At 39.2% G+C, this 25,516-nt stretch overlaps 1 protein-coding gene across 1 annotated transcript in view; it reads left to right on the forward strand.

Moving 5' to 3' along the window:
- Positions 1–25,176, forward strand: part of GPC4 (glypican 4) — a 159,436-nt gene extending 134,260 nt beyond the window's left edge. Inside the window, exons 5-9 of the mRNA XM_077493220.1 lie at positions 7,276–7,406; positions 9,528–9,674; positions 10,390–10,520; positions 17,361–17,536; positions 19,658–25,176. Coding sequence (XP_077349346.1) covers positions 7,276–7,406; positions 9,528–9,674; positions 10,390–10,520; positions 17,361–17,536; positions 19,658–19,887 — 815 coding nt within the window. The 3' untranslated portion in view covers positions 19,888–25,176. The remainder of the gene's footprint in view (positions 1–7,275; positions 7,407–9,527; positions 9,675–10,389; positions 10,521–17,360; positions 17,537–19,657) is intronic.
- Positions 25,177–25,516: the final 340 nt, after the last annotated feature.

Below are 25,516 nucleotides of genomic sequence, written 5' to 3' on the forward strand. Positions count from 1 at the left end.
TTGCAGAATAGCTCAAGCTCTGTCTGATTGGATGGAGAGCGTCTGTGAAAAGCAGTGTTTGAATCTTGCCACAGATTCTTGGATTTAGGTCTGGACTTTGTATCTCTGGTTCTATGTTTAGGGTCGTTGTCCTGCTGGAAGGTGAAGCTCCACCCCAGTCAAGACTTTTGCAGACTTAACAGGTTTTCTTCTAAGACTGCCCTGTATTTGGCTCCATCCATCTTCTCATCAACTCTTACCAGCTTCCCTGTCCCTGCTGAAGAAAAGCATCTCACAACATGATGCTGCCACCACCATGTTTCAATCTGGGAATGGTGTGTTCAGGGTGATGTGCAGTGTTCGTTTTCCACCACACATAGCGTTTTGCGTTTAGGCCAAAAAGTAAAATTTTGGTCTCATCTGACCAGAGCACCTTTTCCACATGTTTGCTGTGTCCCCCGCATGGCTTCTTGCAAACGGACTTCTTATGGATTTCTTCTTGCCACTCTTCCATAAAGGCCAGATTTGTGGAGAGCACAACTAATAGTTGTCCTGTGGACAGATTCTCCCACCTGAGCTGTGGATCTCTGCAGCGCCTCCAGTGTTACCATGGGCCTCTTGACTGCTTCTTTAAAGAGGAAGTAAACCCTGATGGGTTTACTTCCTCTTTCATCCCCTGCAAAGGTAAAGCATAATGGACTACTATGCATCGCTGTCTTCAAGTAAATATCTCCTAAACCGTATAGGTTTAGGAGATATTTCTTGGACCTACAGGTAAGCCTTAATCTAGGCTTACCTGTAGGTCAAAGTGGTTTGTAGGGGTTTACAACCACTTTAATGCTCTCCTTGTTCGGCCAGTCAGTTTAGCTGTATGGCCATGTCTTGGTAGATTTGCAGTTGTGCCATACTCTTTACAAATCGGGCCCAAAGTGTCAATATTTTGTGTGGCCACCATTATTTACAGCACTGCCTTAACCCTCTTGGGTAAGGAGTTCACCAGAGCTTCACAGGTTGCCACTGGAGTCCTCTTCCACTCTTCCATGACGACATCATGGAGCTGGTGGATGTTAGAGACCTTATGCTCCCCCAGCTTCCATTTGAGGATGCTCAATAGGGTTTAGGTCTGGAGATATGCTTGGCCAGTCCATCATCTTTACCCTCAGCTTCTTTAGCAAGCAAGTGGTCGTCTTGAAGGTGTGTTTGGGATCATTATGTTGGAATACTGCCCGTGGGATCGTGTTCTGCTTTAGTATGTCACAGTACATGTTGGCATTCATGGTTCTCTCAATGGACTGTAGCTCCCCAGTGCCGGAAGCACTTATGCAGCCCCAGACCAGGACAGTCCCACTACCATGCTTGAATGTAGACAGCACGCACGTGTCTTTGTACTCCTCACCTGGTTGCCGCCACACATGGTTGACACTATCTGAACCAAATAAGTTTATCTTGGTCTCAGACCACAGGACAAGATTCCAGTAATCCATGTCCTTAGTTGGCTTGTCTTCAGCAAACAGTTTGCAGGCTTTCTTGTGCATTATCTTTAGAAGAGGCTTCCTTCTGGGACGACAGCCATGCATACCAATGTGATGCAGTGTGCAGCATATGGTCTGAGCACTGACAGGCTGACCCACTCCCCCCCACCCCCCACCCTTTCAACCTCTGCAGCAATGCTGGGAGCGCTCGTATGTCTATTTCCCCAAAACAAAATCCCAATGTGATGCCAAGCATGTGCACTCAACTTCTTTGGTCGACCATGGAGAGGCCTCTTCTGAGTAGAACCTGTCCTATTAAAGCGCTGTATGGTCTTGGCCACCATGCTGCAGCTCAGTTTCAGGATCTTGACGATCTTCTTAGAACCAGGCCATCTTTATGTAGAGCAACAATTTTTTTTCAGATCCTCAAGAGTTCTTCAGTATGAGAGAGTGGGATTGAGAGCGATAACATCACATTTAACACACCTGCTCCCCATAAACACCTTAGACCATGTAACACTAACTAATCACATGACACCTGGGTTTTTTTTATCTGCAGTTCAATGTGTAGGCCATTTTTAAAGTTGCATTTCAGATTTTGTTGGATGCTGATGTGGCCTATACATATTGCAGCTTTTTATTTGTGATATAGGTAATTAGATCTGCAAGTTTTAGTCCCGGTGTGTCTTGCCGAAAAATGTCCCCCGATGGATAATGTCCCCCCTGTACTGCGCAGTGCCACCGAAAGTCTCCGAAGATGAACAGCTGATCGTCAACTCTACACGGTGCCTGTGCACTATATTCTGCCCTGAGTCCAGGTTCAAGCTCCACCATCCAAGTGGACATAGAGTTAGAATATAAATATGCTGAGCGCAGTGAGGCTGTGCCCGAAGCATGGCGAGCGAAGAGTCCCTGTTACAGGCGCAGTGTGCTTCGGCTATTTTTGGTGGCTCCATTGTGGTTCGTACTGCGCAAGCGCAGTACAGGGGGGACATTATCCACCGGGGGGACCTTTCTCGGCAGAACACCGGTCCTGTAGCTTGTGCATTGAGGCTACTTTAAGGAATTTTACCTTATTATTGATGAATATCCTATTTGTTTTAGGCAATAGGGGATTCAGCAGGTGACGTGTGGACCAGCTTTGTTGGCTAAATTTGGCTGTGATTGATGGATAGAATCCTAGTGTGTTTTTGTGAAAGCACAATATATTAAGCTGGCTCACATATTTGCCTATTTCTTGCTGAATCTGCAAAAATGTGATACATGTCCTAATGTCACCACCAGGTTCAACAAAGTTCAACTTGGAAATCAAAGGAGCCAGGTGGGAATTTTATGGCCAAATAGTGACTGCATCCAATCTGATTCTGTCACTGCTCAGGTATTTAGACAACCATGGACACGCTGTGGCTACATATCCACGCTGTGGATACAATAGCCAGAAAATACGTTTTCTCCATCCACGCTGTAAGTGTGGATGTAGGAATCTAATAGAGAAATTGATGCATGCATGGGTAGTTTCCAAGTAGTTTAGGAAGCTGATGATTAAAAGCCTAAGTTTAGTTACATTTTGGGGGGGGGGGGGGGTGCAGTGGTTGATTTTTAACTAAGACGGCAGCCATCAGCACGGGGGACATATCTCATTAAATGTAAGTATCCTCCCTTGTGCTGATTTAAAAAGAAAAAAAAAGATTTGGCTTTAAATTCTCCTTTTTATTGTCTTGTGTAATTAAAAAAAAGTCTTTATTTTTTATGCATTATAGCAAAGCTGTGGCCAAGATATCTGCAGTCTAAATGGAGTCTTAACTACTGTGGTTTAAATAATCAATCTGGGCTAAAGTGTGATGCTTTTTATTAATTTACCCCATTCTCTTATCCAATCAACCAAGCCAACTTGCTTTTGGTGTCAGAATTGTAACTAATTGGAAGGATAGGTGCAGTCAGACCGAATTCAATTAACTGTAATGTTTATTAAAAATGAAAAACACATGGAGCATAGACAGATAGTCTAGAGTAGCTCGGCAAAGTAACTGCATGTTTATAAATCTGCAAAGACTTTGCAATACTGATATGGTATGACTGATATCGCATTGATTAGACTGTATGGTCTATAATGTATACTGATATAATGCATACTAATAAAAACCTATAACACACTCCTCCAGCTGTTGAAACCAACATACATAGCTACATCTGTCAGATGTATGATGGGTGTATACATCGAAGGCTGATCAGGCACACAGTTAATCCTTTGAAACCCTTCTGATGCCTCTCCCCAGCCAGTGTACAGTGACGGTGCATATTTTTGGCACTGATCACTGTATTGGTGTCACTGGTCCCTAAAAAAAAAAAAAAAAAAAAAAAGTCAGTGTCCGACTGTCCACTGCATTATCGCAGTCCCGCTATAAGTCGCTGATCGCCATCACTACTAGTAATGAAAAACTATCCCGTAGTTTGTAAACGCTAAAACGTTTGCGCTAATGAATAAATATACACTTGGCCTTATCATGAAGGGGGTTAAAAATGGCACTGTAGTCGAGGCCTATGACTAAAACGAATGTGAAAATTGACAATAAAATTAACACTGCACTACCACATAAGAATAAGCTGCTGAAAGCAAAAAATAAATAAAAAGAAAATGTCCGTAATAAATTAGTAGTTTGCTTTTTTTTTTTAAAGTTTTATTTTAAAGTTGCACTTCTGTTTGTCAAAAAGCATTATTTTTGTTTATGAAACTTGTTTTTATTTATAATGATGTTATATATCCCAGCTGCTAAATGTGTGTCTGTAGTGCCTTTTTAAACCTTAAGACCCCTTTCATATGAGGCTCAGTGGACTTCGCTAGCTCAGCGGGGGATACTCCGTTGATCCCCGCTGAGCTGGCGAATGACTGGTCTGTCTGCTCCCTGTGCAGGGACGGACCTGTCAGAGTCCCACTGTTCTCTATGGGAAGATCATATGAAAACTGACATGTCTGTTTTTATCCAATACACTGGGTGGTTGGCGAACGTATTGCCATTCGTCTGTTTTCAGCGGATCTTGTCTGAACGGATGGCAGACAGGTGTCACCGAACACATCTCTGCTGACATCCGCCGGGCCCATACACATCAACAGATAGGCGGATCATTTGCAGGCTGATCATATGAAAGGGGCCTTATTCCATAAATATGTTCGATTAGTATAGGAGTATGTCATGAGTTTGGAAATGATAGAGAAATGCTTAAATAATGCATTACAATTTAACAAAACCCATTTGATTTTAGTAGACTAAAATGTACTGGCGATTTTAGCTGACAAAAATACAACTAAAAAAATTCAGATGAATAAAATATGCCTTTTGACATTTTAGTTAAGACTGACTAAAACTATATTAAAATTTGTTGTCAAAATGAACACTGGGAGATAAACATAGAGGAAGGGTTGTCTGAAAGTCTGATAATTTCACAACAGTCCTATCCATGTATGGCCTATGCCAGTGATGGCAAACCTTGGCACCCCAGATGTTTTTGAACTACTTTACCCATGATGCTCATGCACTCTGCAGTGTAGATGAGCATCATGAGAAATGTAGTCCCAAAACATCTGGGGTGCCAAGGTTCGCCATCACTGGTCTATGCAGTCTAAAAGAAAGAGGTGTGCCTGAGTTGTGTTCTATATAGGGGTGCCATTATTAATAGCCCTAACATATTATGGCCTTCAGGAATAAAACTAACCATAGTCACTAGAGCATGGTCTAACGTATGCAGGTAAATTCTGGATACTCTCCAGCATCTATGCCAGTGAACACATCCCCAAAAACATGGTCCTGATGTTACCATTTGTTCTAGACCAGCCTTTCTCAACCTTTTCAACACAGAGGAACCCTTGAAATAGTTCTCCGGTCTCGGGGAACCCCTGCTAAAAATGAGGAGTCTACAACTCATGATACATTAGTGTGATGGTCCGTGGGAAGAATGGTCCTTACACTTGTGATCATTGGGAAGAAAAACCTCCTCACAGATAGCTAAAAAGATCAATGGCGTCAGTGGGAACTTATCTGAGATTCAGAAATTGCCCAATGTTGAAGGAACCCCTAGAAACCTTTGGAGGAACCCTAGGGTTCCACGGTACCTTGGTTGAGAATCACTGTTCTAGACAAATGAAGTATGGTGGGGGAATACTAATGACATATTGGGCATTTTCTAGATTGTCCTTTCGCTTTTTACACTGATAATCCTGAACCAGCTGTCTCTGTGGTTGCTCCATCAACATCAGGTCTTCACTGAAGTGGGAAGAATCAAAAATATTTGAGTACCTTTTTGTTTAGCTTTATCGATTTTAGAGGTTGGTAAAGCTAATACACACCACAGAATTTTCCTGCTGAAAAGGACCAGTGTTTGCTCTTGAAGCAATTTACATTGGTTAATGGATTGCTTTTTGACCTTTTTTTAACAGTTTAAATATTCCAACAAAACATTCTTGGTCTTGGATTCATTAACTGTTGAATTTTTGCCAGGTTTAGATTTCCTGCTTTGACAAAATGTGCAGTTTATATTGGAGTCCTAGCATTTAAACTTCACAAAGTGCCCTTTGAGCAGAGATTTTCAGCCTGTGAGATGAGATTTTTACAAATGCCGTACTTTATGGAAATTACGGTTGTAGCATTTTACTTTGATTGTGGCAGTTTTTTGAAAAGTTTTGATAGCATTATGATGTAAATTAAATGTATGTGGCATTAATTCTAGTAGAAAAAAGAAATAAAAAAATAAACACTCTGAAGCTGTGTTGATCTTTAGCAAAAAACAGGGCGTGATATTGTAGTTGTCTTTTCATGGTTGGAGAACTAGAAAGTGCCATTTGGCTTTATTGAACTTTGTGATTTACTGTGCAACTTATTTCTTTAATTTTGATTTGATATCCATATTTATATAAAGGTACATTTTTATTTTAAACTTTAAAACGTAATATTGTTGTGACGACAGGTAATTTACTGATTTCCTGTTATGTATGAACTTTAGTGAGAGGTATTTCGAGGGGCCTAAGCTTCGGCTCTCCTTTTATTCAGTTAGAAATTGTGAAAGATAATGAACATTATTATTATACAGGATTTATATGGCACCAACCGTTTGTACATCACTTTATCATGTTCTAAAAACGGGCCTCTATTCCAGGTCACTGTTACTACATGGACAACCAACCCTAAGCTTGCCATCTTAATCAAATAAGGCATCTTTTGGGTATAGGCCAGACTTACCAAGGGCTCCCAGATATAAAGGTCAAAATTGTGCTTTGCCACATTTTGACCAAGTTCTTAAAAATTGGTTGACTGACTGCAAATAACTTATTTTATTTATTTTTATCAACGTGTACTAGATTTGATCAAGGGACAAAAGCTTGATTTAATAATCAGTATATTGACCAAATGTTGGAATGGCACATTTGCTCTCTTTTCAGAAAAAAAAAATAATTCTCTATGGATTTTTTTTTCTTGTGTTTTTTTTTTTATTGTGAAAAGGTTAGACCCTCTGTTGGGTATTTATTGTTGTCTGCATTGAGGAGATTCATTACTTTGTACTGGTTTGTCACCAATAAAAATGTTTCAGAGGGGAAATCTTCCAATACCTGTTTTAGGATCAACTATCTAAGAGGGGAATTCCCCTCGTTTTGGGAAATTGTGAATGAAAATTTCCCTGATGGTACACAGACAGCAAAAAAATAAACTTGCAGGAGTTTTAACCTTTCCTTACCCAACCCAAAACCTAAAATATTTAGCTATACATACATAAACTATAAGGTTAGACTTAAGAATTTGCTAGATATTGCTTGACTTAAATGTTTTTTTTATAGATGCTATGTTATTGTTAGCTGAAAGATTGGAGGGCCCATTTAACATTGAGACAGTCATGGACCCAATTGATGTAAAGATTTCAGATGCTATCATGAACATGCAGGAAAACAGCATGCAAGTGTCCCAGAAGGTATGTGCCCAGAGTCTTTTTTTTTTTTTATTTTATTTTTTTTTATAATGTGAAAATGTTTAGAGGAAAAAGTTATGAAACATCTAGCTTTACATTTGGGGTCCTTTCACACGGGGCGGATCAGTTCTGATCCGCCCCGTGGATATCCGTATGCTCAGCGGGGATCACTCCGCCGATCCCCGCTGAGCAGGGAGATGACAGGTCTGTCTCTGCATACTGCGCAGAGACGGACCTGTCACAGCGCCACTCTCCCCTATGGGAGATCGGATGACGACGGACCGCAGTGCCCGTCGTCACCCGATCCGATCCGCAGACGGATGGAAAAATTGCTTTTTCCTCCGTTACCCTTTTTTCGGATCGGAGCGAGTCTGATGTCAGCGGACATGTCACCGCTGACATCCGACGCTCCATAGAGCTCTATGGAGCACCCGTTCAGGTCCGCCTGAAAAACTGACAGGCGGGACTGAATGGGACGTCAGTGTGAAAGGGGCCTTACTGTTCTTTCAACACTGTCTTTTACTGTCCCTTTGACAAACCTCCCATATTTGTTTTATAACTAGATGTATTGGCTATCACTCTTGGCTCAGCTCTGCCCCCTCCCTCCTGTCAGTCATCTGGGACACGTGACAGGTCCCAGATGACTGCGCGGCCAATCAGGGCAGGCGTCGCCGCTCATGCATGCGCACTGGGTGCCCAGCTGTGAAGCCACATCCGGGTGCCCACAGAATGCCGATGCCGCCGAGAGGAGGGGGGAATGAGCGGGGCAGGTAAGTGTCCGATTATTAAAAGTCAGCAGCTGCAGTATTTGTATTTTTTTTTTTTTTAGGGGAACTCCTCTTTAACCACTTTGCGCCCAGGCCAATTCTGACATTTCTCTCCTAGATGTAAAATGCATAATTTTTTTGCTAGAAAATTACATAGAACCCCTAAATATTATATATGTTTTTTTAGCAAAGACCCTAGAGAATGCAATGGCGGTTGTTCCAACTTTTTATCTCGCACAGTATTTGCACAGCAATTTTTCGAACAAGTTTTTTTTCAGGAAAAAAAAACAAATTTAGCACAATTTTTTTGCATAATGTGAACGATGAAGATACGCCGAGTAAACAGATACCCAACATGTCGAGCTTCAAAATTGCACGCGCTCGTGGAATGGTGCCAAACTTTAGTATTTAAAAATCCCCACAGGCGACGCTTTAAATTTTTTTACTGGTTACATGTTTTGCGTTACAGAGGAGGTCTAGGCCTAGAATTATTGCTCTCGCTGTAACGTTCACATACCTCACATTTGTGGTTTGCACAGTTTTCATAAGTGGGCGGGACTTGCGTATGCGTTCCCTTCTGCGTACGAGCTCATGGGGACAGGGGCGCTTTACATTTTTTTTCTTTTTGTTTATTGTTAATTTTACTTCTTGATTACTTTTATTCCTATTACATGCGTGTGGGAGCCGCCGGTAACAGCACAGTCTAACTGAAGCAACGGCGCATACGTGCCATTGATTCACTTTGCTTCAATGCACATGTGCCGATGACGTTGGCACATGCAAATACAGGGGATATCTCCTAAACCGTTTAGGTTTAGGAGATATCCAGGGTAGCTAGAGGTAAGCCTATAAGTGTGTTATAAGTGTGTTTATAAGGGTTTACAGACACTTTAAGATGCTCGTCTGTCTTCATGCAATATACTGATTGTTGTTTTATTTTATATGTTTGGAGTGTAGTGTTTAATAATGTTTAAAATGTTATATTTTTCCCCTCATGCATTTTTTTTAAATACATTTTCCCCAAATTGACATGCAAACCAAGCTGATCAGTAAGAATTACAGTGAGAGGGGGTAGGACAAACTAGCACATTGCCAGGGGTGCTTACAGCAGCTATCTTCTAGTCTCATGATTGCTGGATCTTCTGAAGCAGACTTGGAAATAAGTTTGTCCCATGCCATCACTTTTTGTCAGCTTTGTATGTTGTGCAGAGAAAAATATAAGCAAATGTATGTGAAATAAAAATAGTTTTAAATTATATATTTGTCTGCCTTTTGCATTTTCAACTGCTTTCTCTTTTTTTATCCAACTTCTTCAAATCACCTGTTTCTTTCTGTATTACATTTTTTATTGTAAAAGGTGTTTCAAGGATGTGGACAGCCAAAGCCCCTTCCTCCAGCAAGGACTTCTCGGTCGGTATCGGGGGCAAATTTCAATGACCGATTTAGAGCCTACAGTCCTGACGAACGTCCAACAACTGCTGCTGGAACAAGTTTGGATAGACTGGTGGGTTAGGTTTTTGATCCTTTTTTTTTTTTTTTTAACCTGTTGGTTAGTTCAAATATGTGCAATGGGCATTTCCTTTGATGTGACTTTCTTCCATGCTTTGGACATTAAGGCTCCATGCACACTGGAGCTCATAAACTGCAGTTTATTGGAGTTTGGATGTTATTTTTTTTTTTTTTTTTTTAAAGCCCATAAACTCCACTCTGTTAGCCTATGTGTCCATGCACACATGGAAGTTTTTTTTAGCTTTAATGAGCATTGGAGTTTATGGGCTTTTTTCTAAACGCCAGAAATTTGCGTTCAAAGTGCCGTTTCTCACCGCCAAAAAACGACAAACGCCGATTAACGTTCATAAACGCTTATAAACAATCATAAACATGCGTTAATTAGTGTTCAGCATTCTATTTTTTCAATGCATTGTGGGAGTTTGGAATGCACTGTAGGATTTTTGGAGTGTCCTCTGTGTATTTTTAATGAAAACGCCCATAAACGCTAATAAACGCTAGTACAAAACGATGTTAAAAGCATGTTTTTCAACCAGCGTTTTCTGCCAGCAATCTGTCGTCCCGGAAAAGCTTTTTTTGAGCTTCAGTGTGCATGGAGCCTAATCTGCTGCTTGTAAAATTATGCAGCCTGGAATACTGACCTATACCTCAGCTTTTAGGTAACCTATGAGTCATTTAAAGCTATAGTTTCCTCTGTTTGCTGTCCACAGGTATCTGATGTAAAAGAGAAGTTGAGGTCTGCCAAGAAATTCTGGTCTTCCTTACCCATTAGTATTTGTAAAAACAACTGGACATCGGGTGTTAATGAAGATGACTGTTGGAATGGAAGTGACAAAAGCAGGTTTGTATAAGATTTTATCTGTCAATCATTGTGTACATATATTGTCAGTCGTGAAAAAGTATCCCCAATGGAAACTGACCTTTTCCATTTTGGAACACCTTATGCGCCTGCCTCTCATTTGCTGTGGTACAATCTATTCCTTAGTTTTGTTGAAGGAAAAAGAATGTGAACAGAGATTTGCAATATGAAAGGCTTGACTCGCATTCCCCTAACCAGTAAATGCAGGATTATGTTCCTGCTGCTTTGATAGGCAATGAAATGTCTTCAACATTACAGAACAAGTTCAGTTGAATGGGACCAATTACTACAGTGCCTTGAAAAAGTATTCACACTCCTTGAAATTTACCACACTTTGTCATGTTACAACCAAAAACGTCAATACCTTTCGGTGTAATTACAGCTGCAAGTCTTTTTGGGGATGTCTCCACCAGATTTGCACATCTAGAGAGTGACATTTTTGCCCATTCTTCTTTGCAAAATAGCTCCAGCTCTGTCAGATTGAATGGAGAGCATCTGTGTACAGCAATTTTCAAGTCTTGCTACAGATTTTCTATTGGATTTAGGTCTGGACTGGGCCATTCTAACACATGAATATGCTTTGATCAGAACTATTCCATTGTAGCTCTGGCGTCCTGCTTTGAAGGTGAACCTCTGCCCCAGTCTCAAGTCTTTTGCAGACTTAACAGGTTTTCTTCTATGACTGCCCTGTAATTGTCTCCATCCAGCTACCCTTTCCCTTCTGAAGAAAAGCACCCCCACAACATGATGCCACCATGTTTCAACTGGGGATGGTGTGTTTAGCGTAATATAGCGTTTTGCTTTTAGGCCAAAAAGTTACATTTTGGTATCATCTGACCAGAGTACCTTCTTGCAAATTTTTTTGTGTCCCCCACATTGCTTCTTGCAAACGGGACTTCTTAAGGCTTTCTCCCAACAATGGCTTGCTTCTTGGCACTTTTCTTGCCATTTGTGGAGTGCACAACTAATAGCTGTCCTGTGGACAGATACTCCCACCTGAGCTGTGGATCTATGCAGCTCCTCCAGAGTTACCATGGGCCTCTTGGCTGCTTCTCTGATTAATGCTCTATGCCTGGCCTTTTCGGTTTAAGTGGACCGCCATGTCTTCGTAGGTTTGCAGTTGTACCATACTCTTTCCATTTTCAGTTGATGGATTGGACAGTGCTCGGTGAGATGTTCAAAGCTTAGGATGTTTTTTTTATAACCTAACCATGCTTTAAACTTCTCTACAACTTTATCCCTGACCTGTCTGCTGTGTTCCTTGGCCTTATGGTGCTGTTTGTTCACTAAGGTTCTCTAACACACCTCTGAAGGCTTCACAGAACAGCTGTATTTATACTGAGATTAAATTACACACTGGTGGACCTACTAAATAGGTGACTTCTGAAGGTAGTTTGCTTCACTAGATTTTAGTTAGGGGTATCAGAGTAAAGGGGGCTGAATACAAATGCACACCACACTTATCACATATTTAGCCAGTTCTTTCTCTGATTGCCACACTACAGTTTCCTTCTGCACTGCAATCTTGTAAAGACTAAAGCAGAAATCCACCCAAAAGGTGAAGCTCCGCTTGCTTGTTGGCGCCCTTCTTCCCTCCAGTGCCGCATTTGGCACTTTTTGGCTGGGAGAGGAAGCTGGTACAGGTTTTGAAGTTTGGCACCCTCCTTCCCCTGTGAGTCTTCTGGGGCACATGACAGGTCCCAGAAGACTACAGAACTATTCACAAAGCACAGCATGACTTGCACATGCTCAGTAGGTGACAGGCTGTGAAGCTGCAAGCCTTCACTTCCTGTTTCCCCTAATAAAGTTGCTTACACCTGAAGCTGATTGAAAAATTCGCTCAGGTGAGGACACCGCTGGGTCCCCGGACAGGTAAGTGTCCTATTACAAGTCAACATCTACAGTATTTGTTGCTGCTGCCTTGAGCTCCTCTTTAAGAAGTAACAGTTTAGCTTGTTGCCAATAGGAGATTTCTAGTCTATTTCTTCCACTGCCTACTTGTCTAAGTCATTTTCTTTCGCCTCTTTTCCTTACTCTCTATTCCATAAGGCTACTTTGTACAACCAATGTTTGAGAAGTTTCATTATTTCAGATTAAGCCTACTGTTTGCTCATGTATATCAGGTTGTTGTTTGCCTAGCCTACTAAATTCAGTCATATTATTGATAGCCATTGTATCGTATCACATGTACAGTCCCTCACAGCCCAGACTTTGTCAAATGCCAGAGGGCCAGGTCTTTTAAACCCTAAGTTTACTGGGAAAAAAAAAGAAGTACAGGGGATTTTACTTGCCTAGTTCAATGTGATGTGTCCCTTGTCCTGCTGTGTTCCTGGTTTAGCAGAGATTTTCCTCCTCGCTGCAATCTCCTGGTGTGATGGGGTTTAATAGAAGAGTTTATACCAATATAATGCTGTGCTATCCAAATGTAATCAAATGATAATCGTACTCAAGCCTAATATTACTGACTGCAGTTAAATATTGGTGGTGAGATATTCAAACAGGACGGTTTGTGAGACAGTGGAGTGATCTCAGAGCGGGAGAGGACACACTGATACAGCATCTTTATATTTGAGTGGCTTGTTAGAGCGGTGCGCTCATAGCACCTATTAAATGTGAGTACTCTAATATAGGGAATATTGTCATTTTTAATAAAACTTTTAAAACAGTAGTACACTGTCCAGTTTCCTGTTTTCCATATGAATATTATTGCAAGCAAGCTTTCAAGGATCTGAATGCTGACCATAAACCCAGAGGTGGTTTAAAAGAGTATTTTGACCAGGCTTAGGTGCAAGGTCATACGCTCCAAGGTGAGCGCATACACCAAAGGGGAGGCACAAGAGTGGACACAAGAACTTTATTGTTCTGTTTTATCATCTGCAATGAGTACCAGAAGAATGGAGTAGTTATGAATGGACTTTATGTTGCGATTTTTGTGGACACAGATTTAGGCCTCATGCACAAGAGACGCAGTTGGACACTTTTTTCAACTGCCCCTGAACTCATTCAATGTTATCCTATGTGTCCATGCACACAGTCTCGTTTTTTGCCGTTTTTATGCAGTTGCGTTTAACCTCGTTTTTCCAGAAGCAAAAAAAGGGTTCAGATGCAAAAATTTCCAAGTTTCAGATGCAAAACACAGCTAAACGCAGCACCCACGTTTAGCCGCATTTGCGTTTATAAGCATTTTTAAAGGAACCCAATTTTTTGGACCTAAAAACTCAGAAATATGATCTGAGAATGACATTTTGAGAGCCGACTTTGGGGCCCATATCTCAGGGCTGCTTATTGCCAGGAAATTCGGTATGCAGACACCGTGGAACTAGCACTACAACATATCCAAATTTGAGGTTCCTAACACCAAGTGACCCCGAGATGGGGGGGCCCCAAATTCGAGTTGCAAAATGTCAGCACTTTTCTGCATCAGAGAATGACATTTTGTAACCCGACTTTGGGGGCCCATATCTTGGGACCACTTATTGCCAGGAACCCCAAATTTGGTATGCAGACACTGTGGAACTAGCACTACAACATATTCAAATTTGAGGTACCTATCACCAAGTGACCCCTAGATAAATCAGGTCGCAAAATGTCATGCACTTTTCTGCATCAGAGAATGACATTTTGTAACCCGACTTGTCGGGGTAGGTACGCAGCTGCACATACATGTTTGTGAAATATCCAACAGACATTCGCTGTCCCATCAATGGATGGGTCCAATATCGACGAGCTCTGACTCTGGACCTCTGGACGTTGCTGTCTCATCAAGAGCAACATCAGGAGCATTTCCTGGCATATATTCAATATGGGATCCATTTCAAAATATATACCACAGAAAGAGAGGCAAATGCAAGTGTACAGCTGCTCTCTATAAATAGTTAAAAAAAGATGCTTTGAGAGCTTGGGGAGGGTCTACATGATGTTATCTTTATAAACGCTTATAAACTCAAACGCGGCATGCAAACGCGGCAAAACGCACGTTTCTAAAAGCGCGTTTCAGCTTTTTTTGAGCAGAGTTTTCACCTGCGTCTCGTGTGCATGAGGCCTAATGCATGAACTAGTTTGGCACGAGCACTTTAAACATGGTTCACTTTATTTCTATATTGATTATTGTATATTGATGCACTTTTATATAGATTTATGTAAATTACAGGTTGTCACTGCAGTTATCGCACGAGGTTGCATATTTCTCTGTTGCATATGAATGCAAAGTATATATAGGTGTGTATGCTACGCAGGTTGACATTGGGAGCACCGCATAGGATTGCAATTTTAATTGTTTATGATCGCTATTTTAATCACAAATGATTTCGATATTATGTTCACTAGATTTTTTTACATACGAATGCAATATCTCACCAACAGTATTTAACTGCAGTCAGTAATAGCATTGATTACGATTATCTTTTGTTTACATTTGGATAGCACAGCATTATGTTGGTATAAATTATTCTTTGGCACGAGCATATGAGACATGGTCAAATGCTAGCAGCTGTCCTTTAATCATCTCTAATTATCGTTTGGTTTTTCACATGGTAGCTCGCAAGAGCTTGTTTGTTTTTTAGGTTAATAGAAGAGTGCCTGGCTGTGCCTGCCCCTTCTACTCAGCTCCTCCATTCATAGAAGCTGTACTACAGCTTCTATGAATGGCAGGCATGGGCCTTTCAGCCAGCCACCCATCCTTCCTGTTAGAGATTGTTATCCACACAGTGCAGCGCAATATACTAGGTATATGTGAATATATATACAACTGGGTATATGTGACTATATATACAACCAACCTCAAAAATATCCACTATTGCATAAGTACCATCACTGGAAATATACGCTAAACAATTATATACCAATATACCAGATATTCACTATTGCTTAAATACCATCAAGTTATACAGATGCATGAACATAAAGTGATAAAAAAAATACAACAAAACAATATAATCGTGTTGTGTCATCCACTGTATTCATGTGATCCTGCATTTGACCAAGTTCTTATTTCTATCCTTATTTATAGGAAATTATAAATCCTCTTTAATTGTGAAAAATTACCCTATGGGTGCAATGATAAACTGCATTTGTGTTCACTGTGCTTGCCCACCACCAGTGCGTCTTGCTCTCATCATCTCCTTTTGACCCAATTAGGTCAATAGCCCTTTAAGATAGTACAGATTTGAAGAGGAAAGCCATACTTAGTCCACTCAAGGTTCTAATTTTTAACTAAAGGAAATCTGTGTACAACATGTGAGTATTCATTGGGATGACCCAGGATGGCAATGGATTGACTTTCCAGAATTTTCAGATGTGGTAAATGAGGCATCCAGGGGAACACAGAAAACCCTATCTTAAAGGGCAAAGCGCTATTAGAGCTTATTGATTTTGAGTCAAATTGAGAAGATGAGAGCGGTATTGCACAGGTGGTGGGCAATCGCAGTTTATCAACACACCGTAAGGTGATTTTTTTTTTTTTTCACTAGAGGAGGATTTATAATTTCATATAAATAAGGACGAAAATAAGGATAACCTGGTCAAATGCAGGATCACATAAATATAGTGTACACAACACAATTATTTTTTGTTGCATTTTTTATGACTTTATGTTCATACAGGTATACCGTATTAGCGTATAACACGCACCTTTTTCCCCTTAAAATCAGGGGAAAATTTGTGGGTGCATGTTATACGCCGGCCCCCTGCCAATTGTCAGCCCGTAGGCGGCTTTCGCCGCTGCCGTTCTTGGCAGCTTGCGGCCGAAAGCTGCCGTGGGCAGCCAAAAAGCTGCTGAGAACGGCCGAAGGCCGCCGAGAACGGCGGGAGGAGCAGGACATCCGGCTCTGTATCTCGGCGCCATTTTTAAATGGCAAAGCTGAAAATAACACAAGGTTGCATGACAAACCTGGATGGCAAGGCTGCAAATAACACTGACAAAGCTGAATGACAAGGCTGCAATGATGGACACTGACAAGGCTTCATTGATGGGCATTTAAATTTTTTTTCCTTAAACTTCCCTCCTAAAAGTTTTTTTTTCCTTTAAAATTCCTTCCTAAACTTGGGGTGCGTATTATATATGCCGATAAATACACTAACTTGATGGCATTTATGCAAAAGTGAATATTTGGTAAATTGATTATGTAATTGGTGTATATTTCCACATAGTGGAAAATGCTTAAATGCATAAAATACTTATGCAATAGTGGATATTTGTGAGATCGGTTATATACATATATATATTCACATATACTTGATATATTGTGTGGCACTGTTTGGATAAAAAAAAAATGTCATGCACTGGTGTAGGTTTGAACACTTCTTTTTTTTTTTTTTTTTTTTTTTTTGTGTGTCAGCAGCAATATCGCCTATATTTAAAGGGAGTTCTACACATGTGTATATTTGTGTTGGGTTACTTTTTGAGCTGTACTTCCTAGAGATTAATATTATTATTATACAGAATTTATATAGTTTGCGCAGCGCTTTACAACATGAGGGCAGACAGTACACTTACAATACAAATCAATACAGGAGGGACTAGAGGGTCCCGCTTGCTTTCTATTTGTAGAAGTTGTAGTACAGACTTGAATATGGCACAGTGGAATGGGGAATCCGAGGAGGAAGATTTCTTATAAAGGAGGACACTGCAGAACAAGGGACACATCTCGGTAAAGGCAAACTTAGGCTTTAAGAACTGCTAGTCATAGCCAGTCATGCTAAAGATTTTGCTATATAATAATCAGGTCAAACTGATTTTGATTTTTGATTTGTCCTCCCTTCCAAATGTCCTCCCAACAAATGTATGTTTGTTTATTTTTTTCCTAATATATTTTTCTTTGTCAGGTATTTGTATGCTGTCATGAGCAATGGTCTGACAAACCAGATAAACAATCCAGACGTGCAGGTGGATGTCACAAAACCAGACATGGTCATTCGCCGGCAGATCATGGATTTGCGTGTGATGACAAACAAAATGAAGAGTGCATACAATGGCAATGACGTGAACTTCATTGATATAAGTAAGTGGTTTTTAAATTGACGTATAATATAGTAAATTGGGTGCTTCACTATCTCGTTTTGTTTAAATATTTTCCAGATAGTTCTATACAGTAACAAAAAAGTGTATTTTATTACTTTGAATCATGTTAAAGAGAAGTATAGGTTTTAAAAAAAATAAACATTTATATTTGCCTAGGTGGATGCAGCATCAATCTGAGGCTGCATCTCACCCCCACAGCTTCTAAGACTGAGTACTGAGCGATTGAAGACTGTAATGACAGCAGATTGCTGGGTGGCTGAGCCAGCTGTCGCTCCAGGCATCTGGGTCGATCCCAACTGTAAAGCCAGGATCAATCCAGAGCCTGGACCGGCCAAGGGACATCAACCGACAGCGGGCTTTGGACAGGAATGCAAAACTAGCTGCACTCCTGTGATCTCTCAGAAGTATAGCCGAAAAAACTTTGGCTATACTTTTCCTTTGGGGAAATGCCAAATTAACACTAGGTGATGCACAAAACTACCAAATATTAAATTAGAACTGTCCTCCTGTGAGGTATAGATAGACTGCAAATTAGATTTGTGTAGTAAAATGACTATTCCAACAACTTGCACTATGGCCTAAAGTTTAACCACTTTCAGACCGGACCAATTTGCTGGTCAAAGACCAGACCACTTTTTGCGATTCGGCACTGTCGCTTTAACTGACAATTGCGCGGTCGTGCGACGTGGCTCCCAAACAAAATTGACGTCCTTTTTTTCCCACAAATAGCTTTCTTTTTGTGGTATTTGATCGCCTCTGCGGTTTTTATTTTTTGCGCTATAAACAAAAATAGAGCGATAATTTTGAAAAAAACGCATTATTTTTTTACTTTTTGTTATAATAAATATCCCCCAAAAATATATAAAAAAACATTTTTTTCTCTCAATTTAGGCCGATACGTATTCTTCTACATATTTTTGGTAAAAAAAATCGCAATAAGCAATTATTGATTGGTTTGCGCAAAAGTTATAGCGTTTACAAAATAGGGATAGTTTTATAGCATTTTTATTAATAATTTTTTATTATTTTTTTTTTAACTAGTAATGGCGATCTGCGATTTTTATTGTGACTGCGACATTGTCGGGGACCCATCGGACATTTTTTACACATTTTTGGGACCATTGTCATTTATACAGTAATCACTGCTATATAAATGCAGTGATTCCTGTGTAAATGACACTGGCAGTGAAAGGGTTAACCAGTGGGTGGCAGTGTAGGGGTTAAGTGTTCCTAGGGGTGTGTTACTAACTGTAGGGGGGTTGGGCTTTCATTTAGTGTACACTGATCTCTGCTCCAATCACATGGAGCAGAGATCAGCATCACTAGTTGCTAGGCAGAATGGAAAAATGTTGTTTACACAGCATTTCCTCCATTCGGCCGCTCCGTGAGACGATCGCGGGGATGCCCGCGGCGATCGAGTCCGCGGGTCCCGCGACCCGACTAACGTGGGTCCCGACCAGCGCGGGAGCGCGCCGCCGCCGGCGCGCTCCCGATGGCAGGGCGGCATCGAATATTGGACGTACCTGTACGCCAATATGCCTGCCCGTGCCATTCTGTCGACGTACATCGTCGTGCGCTGGTCGGGAAGTGGTTAAGGACAAGTGAGCTTTTACACCTACTAAATGGCCTAAATGATATAGACATTCCTCCAAATGATTGTGTTCAGGGGTTTCCAGTAAAGGGTATGGTTAATGCTGCAGCATACATTTTGCGACCAAAGACATTGTTTGATTTGCAGCTATTAGACCACTTTCACACTGAGGTGTTTTTCAGGCGCTAAAGGGCTAAAAATAACGCCTGAAAAACGCCTCCCCTGCAGCCCCAGTGTGAAAGCCTAAGTGCTTTCACACTGTAGCAGTGCGCTTGCAGGACATTAGAAAAAGTCCTACAAGCAGCATCTTTGGCGCAGTATACACCGCTCCTCCATCGCCCCTGCCCATTGAAATGAATGGGCGCCGCTGCCGAAGCGCCATTTATCGGGCGCTTTTAACCCTTTCTATGGCCACTAGTGGGGGTTAAAAGCGCCCCGCTAGTGTCCGAAAAGCACTGCTAAAACTATTTGTAGCCTTATTGACTTATTGGTTGTTTGTTTATTTTGCAGGTGATGAGAACAGTGGTGATGGTAGCGGAAGTGGGGACTGTGAAACCTCACCGTGTGTAATTGCTGTAAATCCAACAGAGGGAATAAAGACTGGCAATGTGCCGCCAAAGGGCAGGATCAATTTACAAGAAAATGATACCAACAAGCTGCCTAGTGCAGCCTGGACCAACACTGCTTCACTCTTCATCATCCTTCCAAATATGCTGTTTTTGGTGAGACAATGGAGATAATAGGAGGAATTTCAAAACCTTAATGAAAAACAAAGACTACTCAGTATGGAAAGTGCACCTTTTATTAGAACCATCGAACAATTTTTATGTCTTTGTAAGCTGGACAAAGGTGTATTGTTTTTATTTTTTACCACGTTGCCACAGAGTCAAGTGCTGGAACTGTTATCCCTCACTTATTTACCTGGAAAATGGACTTGTCATTCTTTCCTGATACTCTAGGTTTATTGTGGCAAGTAGACATGTATATACAGATTTGTAGGTAACCGTGCTTTATCACATTTCCATGTCGATAGTCCCAGAGTCACACACTCAACGCGTTTTGTATTTTATTCCCTGACCCCCCCACGCCCATTTTCCCTTTAATTTTATCTGTACAGAATCAAATTTTATTTATCATATCTTTTGGGGAAAATGACCAAGCAGCCAACACAATTATGATTTTTAAGTGAAGTGTTTGTTTTAATGTTTTCACAGATTAGGAATATCTGTGCAGTCTCATATTACTGGCAGTGATGTATTTGGGATGTTGACCAGGTGTCAAAATTAATGCTCAGGAGAAAATTATCTTCACTTTGTAGATGTGTATTATTTTTCCTTTGTACTGTTAGATTTTTCAGCCAGTTGAATTAGTTGTGCAGGAAGTGCATTTCTCCGTTTGGTTGCCATTAGCACAAATTGGGTCTCCGTAGAGCTTTCTATCAGTTTTCTAGGTTCGATGTAGTCACTAGGTTGTACTGCTTCATGCATGTACTGGTTGTGGGTACATTCAGAATTTTAAGAAGTGTCTGCTGATTTATGTTTTCTGTTTGCTAAAGCATGCAGTTATTAATACAGGTGTTCTTGAGTCAAACTCAAATCCAGCCTTATTTCTAAAAGTTTTGGCTCAAAGTTTGTGCTATTTTATTCATAGCATATTTGGACTCCGACTGGCTCATGAAAACTAGCTCAGTGCTTTATTCCTAGAAAGTTGGTCCAAGTGAATAGAACATCAACACAAGCAGCATCTTAAAAAAAAAATACAAAAGGTTTTGAAGGATACAAAAATAAAATCTATGTGTTTAATTTTTCTAGAACATATCATAGTCTTTGACTGTCTAAGCAAATTATTAGAACCTTTTTTTTTTTTTTTTTTTTTTTACAAAAAAAAAACCGCAGTGGTTCATTCATTTAAGCACATAAATGGCCACTTTATTTCATGGAAATATTTTCTATACACTGTATCTGAAAAAAAAAATCTTCAAAAGATCATGCATTTTTCAAATAAATATGTATGCATTCAGTATAGATGTGACCCACGGTGGGGGGGAGGGGGGATCTTTTTTTTGTACAAAGTTAGTTGAACCTGATTTTGTGTATTTGTTTGAAAAGCAAAGATTTCCTTGAATAAACATGAATATTTTTAACACACTTTGCCAAGAGTTAAGTCCCAACAGGTGTGTTTTTGGGATGTTGACAATTTATGCTAGCACACTTGGTATGGAATCATTGATTATTTCATAACCTGTTATTTATTATGACATGTTCATAGTAAAGATCTTAATAGTTTTTTTCAAGTAAAAAAAAAATGAAAATAAAACAAAGAATCCAGGGAAAAAAAATGTTGTAAATAACTGAAAATGGGAAAATGTGCCGATACTTAGTAACTACCTCAATTCTGAGGAATTTCTTTTAGTTCATTTTGAGGGCTATTTTATGTAGGAGTAAGTCTGGTCTCCATGCTGTAGTTACAACAGTTATCCCTACAGGCTTTGCTTGATTGCTTTAAATGCAGAGCACTGAACCCTTTCCAGCTGTTCATCATATTTTTTATAACTTAGTCTGTTAAGCACCCAAAACAATTTTCATTGCTTTTTAAGCACCCAAAACAATTTTATTTTTTCGTCCAAATAAATGAATGTTTTAGAGATGACATTTGGTAAAATGACAAAGATCAAAACGCTTAAGTAATTAAAACATTTGTTTAGGTGCCTTTTGATAGAGTTTGTGTTTACTTGCTGTTTTCTGGTCCTCCTCTGGAAATCGGTGTGAGCAAATTGAAGATGAATGGGACTAGATTTGGCTATTGGAGATATTAGAATGGATGTCAAAGTGTTGGCATAAAAGCTGGATTATATGTAGTATTCTAAAAAAATAAATAAAAAAAATGTAAAAAAATAAGTAAAATGTTCTTCCAGAAATGGTTTGCATTTGTATATAAAATGCGCCTTGAGAAAGGGGTGTGTTTTTTTTTTTTGTTTTTTGTTTTTTGGGGAGGTTTGTGATCTATTATTAAAGAAAGAAATGCACAGCCTAAGGTTAGCAGTTGGCAAACTTGGGGTTGTAGGTCATAATTAGTTTAAAGTTATATATTCATAATTAAATTGCATTTCATTTGCTTTTCAGATTTTCTCACAACTGTATTCCATTGCTTTAAGCGTACTTTTAAAACTGTAATTTATGGTACACCATTCTGAATTCCATAAAAGATTTTGTATTACGGTTTATAAGAAAATGCAAATTTTTACTCCTATCAACAGATGTTAAATATTTTTACACTATGGTACTACCATTTAGGTTTTTAAATTTTTAGTAGATAGTTATATGAGGGGGGAAAAAAACTGAAACACAGGTATTGAAAGTAGTGATTTGTTTCTTTTTATTGCTCTTGGTTAACATGTCAAGAACAGCTTATGAAATCTGATTGTCAGGAACCCTGAAAGTAAGAATGTGTGCATAGGTAATACTTATTTAAACAATGAAGGAAAGAGCAAGTAGTTGTATATTAATCTATGATAAACTAGGTGTGAATATATATATATATATTTCTGTAAATGTAATCCTTGAATATACATATAATTGGCAACATACTTTTTATTAAGGCAACACAATACTTGTTGACTTCTTGGCGTACTCACACCTCCCAAACCACCCCATTTTCAAAGAAAGGTCCCATTTTAAGCTGGACAGGACTTAGAAGATAGTTTGGATTTTTCTCATATACTGTAGTTCAGCCTTTCTCAACCTTTTCAACACAGAGGCACCCTTGAAATAGTTCTCTGGTCTCGGGGAACTCATGCTAAAAATTAGAAATCTACAACTCATGATACATTAGTGTGGTGGTCAGTGGGAGGAATGATCCTTACATTTGTGGTCATTGGGAAGAATTACCCCCTTACAGGTAGCTAAAAAGATCAATGGTGTGAGTGGGAACTTATCTGAGAGGCAGAAATTTGCCCAATGCTGAAGGAACCCCTAGCAACCTCTGGAGGAACCCTGGTTGAAAATCACTGCTGTAGTTACTACTTGGCAGATTTGGGTGGAGCTCGGGTGATTAAGATGTGAGGTCTTGGGGGTATGTAAACAAGTGTTGGAATCCAAATACACACATTTCACTAAATACAATCTTCCTGTTATTTGTCTGTAATGTTTTCTTACAAAATGATTTTTATCATCAAAATACATTTTAAATACTGTATGAAATGTCATATGTATATATTTCAGCCAAGTAAGAATTTGGGTATGTACATTCATACTCAAAGTAGTTCAAAGTACCAATATATTCATTATTCATGTGTATGCCTTCATTGCTTTAACTTCTTAGCTGTCTCAGAGATGGTGGACACTGCAGGCTATTTTAACAGCCAGTATGTTAATGGTATTTTATAAGAACTGCTCTCTTTTTATTAATGTAATTATTTTTTTATTAATAAATGTGCCTTTTTAATGTAGAAGATCTGCTTTTTCGTCTTTGGCTGTCATGATGGGATTTTTTTTTTTAAATATAAAGACAAGCCATTATATAAATAATAAACCTGTACATAGTTTTGTGGGGCATACCTATTTGATGTTAGCGAATAATCCATAATAAATCCATATTTGCATTTTATTGTTTTAGCAACTTGTTACCAAAAATTGTACATGGAATCTTTTGGCCACATTATTTTTAGAGTTTTGTTTTAACCAATTTTTTTCTCTATCTGTATCAAAACACTACAGCCACAAATGTGAATTGTTTTGACACACAAATCCTGTACCCCAAGTTTTTATTTTTAAATTAAAATTTTTTTATACATGCACTAAAAAAGTTGTATTTTGTGCTTCTATGCACAGCTAAATCTGCTTTTTCAGAATATATTTGCACAAACCAAAACCTGACAAGTTACTTAGTAACTATAAAGCAATTTAGTAAAGGAAGACTGTCAGCCTTTGCAGGGTTTTTGTAATTATTTAGGTTTATTGGACACTTTACATGTATGGAGAAGAGGAATGTTGGTTTAACAGTAGTACTTGCTAAAGTATTTAAGTTTGTAACTGTACTGGGTTTGTACTACATAATTTGGAAGCTTTAGTATCCTTTTTTGCCTTTTTTTTTTTTTTTTTTTTTTTTTTTTTTATCGTATGATGACAAACTGGTTACAGAATAAAGTCATTTGCAAAGTGTAATTAACTGCAAAGTAATTTACCAAAAGAAACGTCTGCATATTGATACAAAAAGTTTATACTTTTTTTTTTATTATTAACATACCCACTATAAGAATGATGCTTCTATATGACATTGTTTAAAAAATGCTAGTTGTATCATTAGCTACTTGTGAACATGAAAATTCTAACCAGTTGTGAATATGCCAAATGAGTAAAGTGTAGAAACCGTCTCTTTGCAGCCTTAGGTGGGAAATAATTGGGCAGGTTCTACACCAGAGATCTCCAACTAGAAAAGAGGTAGCCCACCACCCTGAAACATAGAGGTGAAAAAGACATTCCCCTCTCCCGATCACCTTTAAAATTACTCTTAGTCTCTGTATAGAGTTTTTATTATGGAACGATTAGTAATCCCTTCCACATACTACTTTAGGAATCGCCATTTTTCACATTAGCATTATCACATTGAAGGGGGGATTTATATTTTTATATATTTGCTACACAAAGACAACATAGTCCTCCCACCTACCATTTATTACAAAAATGTTATGTGTAATTGATTTTTTTTTTTAGTACTTGGTTTCCCTGATTGGTGATGACATTTTTTTTTTTAGGTGTTTTAGGTACATTTGCAATCTTTACAATTGGTTCAGTTGGACAATTAAATTGGGTAATTTAAACATCTGTATATGGTTGCAGCCTATGCAAAAATGTATTCGGGACGAATGGTTGTGTAGTTCACACATCTGAAAATTTAATTGTTCAGTTTTTGTCTCTTATGTATAATGTGCATGTTGTACAAGCCAATGTTTTACTGTCAAATTTCCTGGCATTAAATACCCAAACATTATGCTCCAACAGACCGAATTAAATAAATAAGAATACATTCTTTCCGTGTGTTTTTTAATTTTAATTTTTTTCATTTGATGTTTTGGTATTTATCCTTAATAGTAAGTTTTAACCAGAACTGAGCAATTTAACAACCAGGCATAGTAGTGCACAATGCCATCTAAAGCCCCATACACACATCAGTTTTTCTGCTGAGTTTTTCCTTCAGATTTACCAAAACCATATAATATGAGCTCAAACCTTAGGAGTTTCAATGTGTATGCAATCAGGCAGGCCCTTCTACTACATGGTTTTGGTAAACCTGAAGGAAAAAATCAGCAGATAATCTGATAGTGTGTATGGGGCTTTACTGCTAGAAATTGCCTTGCTTGCATTAATCTTG

Source organism: Lithobates pipiens, unplaced genomic scaffold, assembly GCF_037356315.1.
Source record: "Lithobates pipiens isolate NorthernLeopardFrog02 unplaced genomic scaffold, aLitPip1_a1.2 Scaffold_1, whole genome shotgun sequence".
NCBI lineage: Eukaryota > Metazoa > Chordata > Amphibia > Anura > Ranidae > Lithobates > Lithobates pipiens.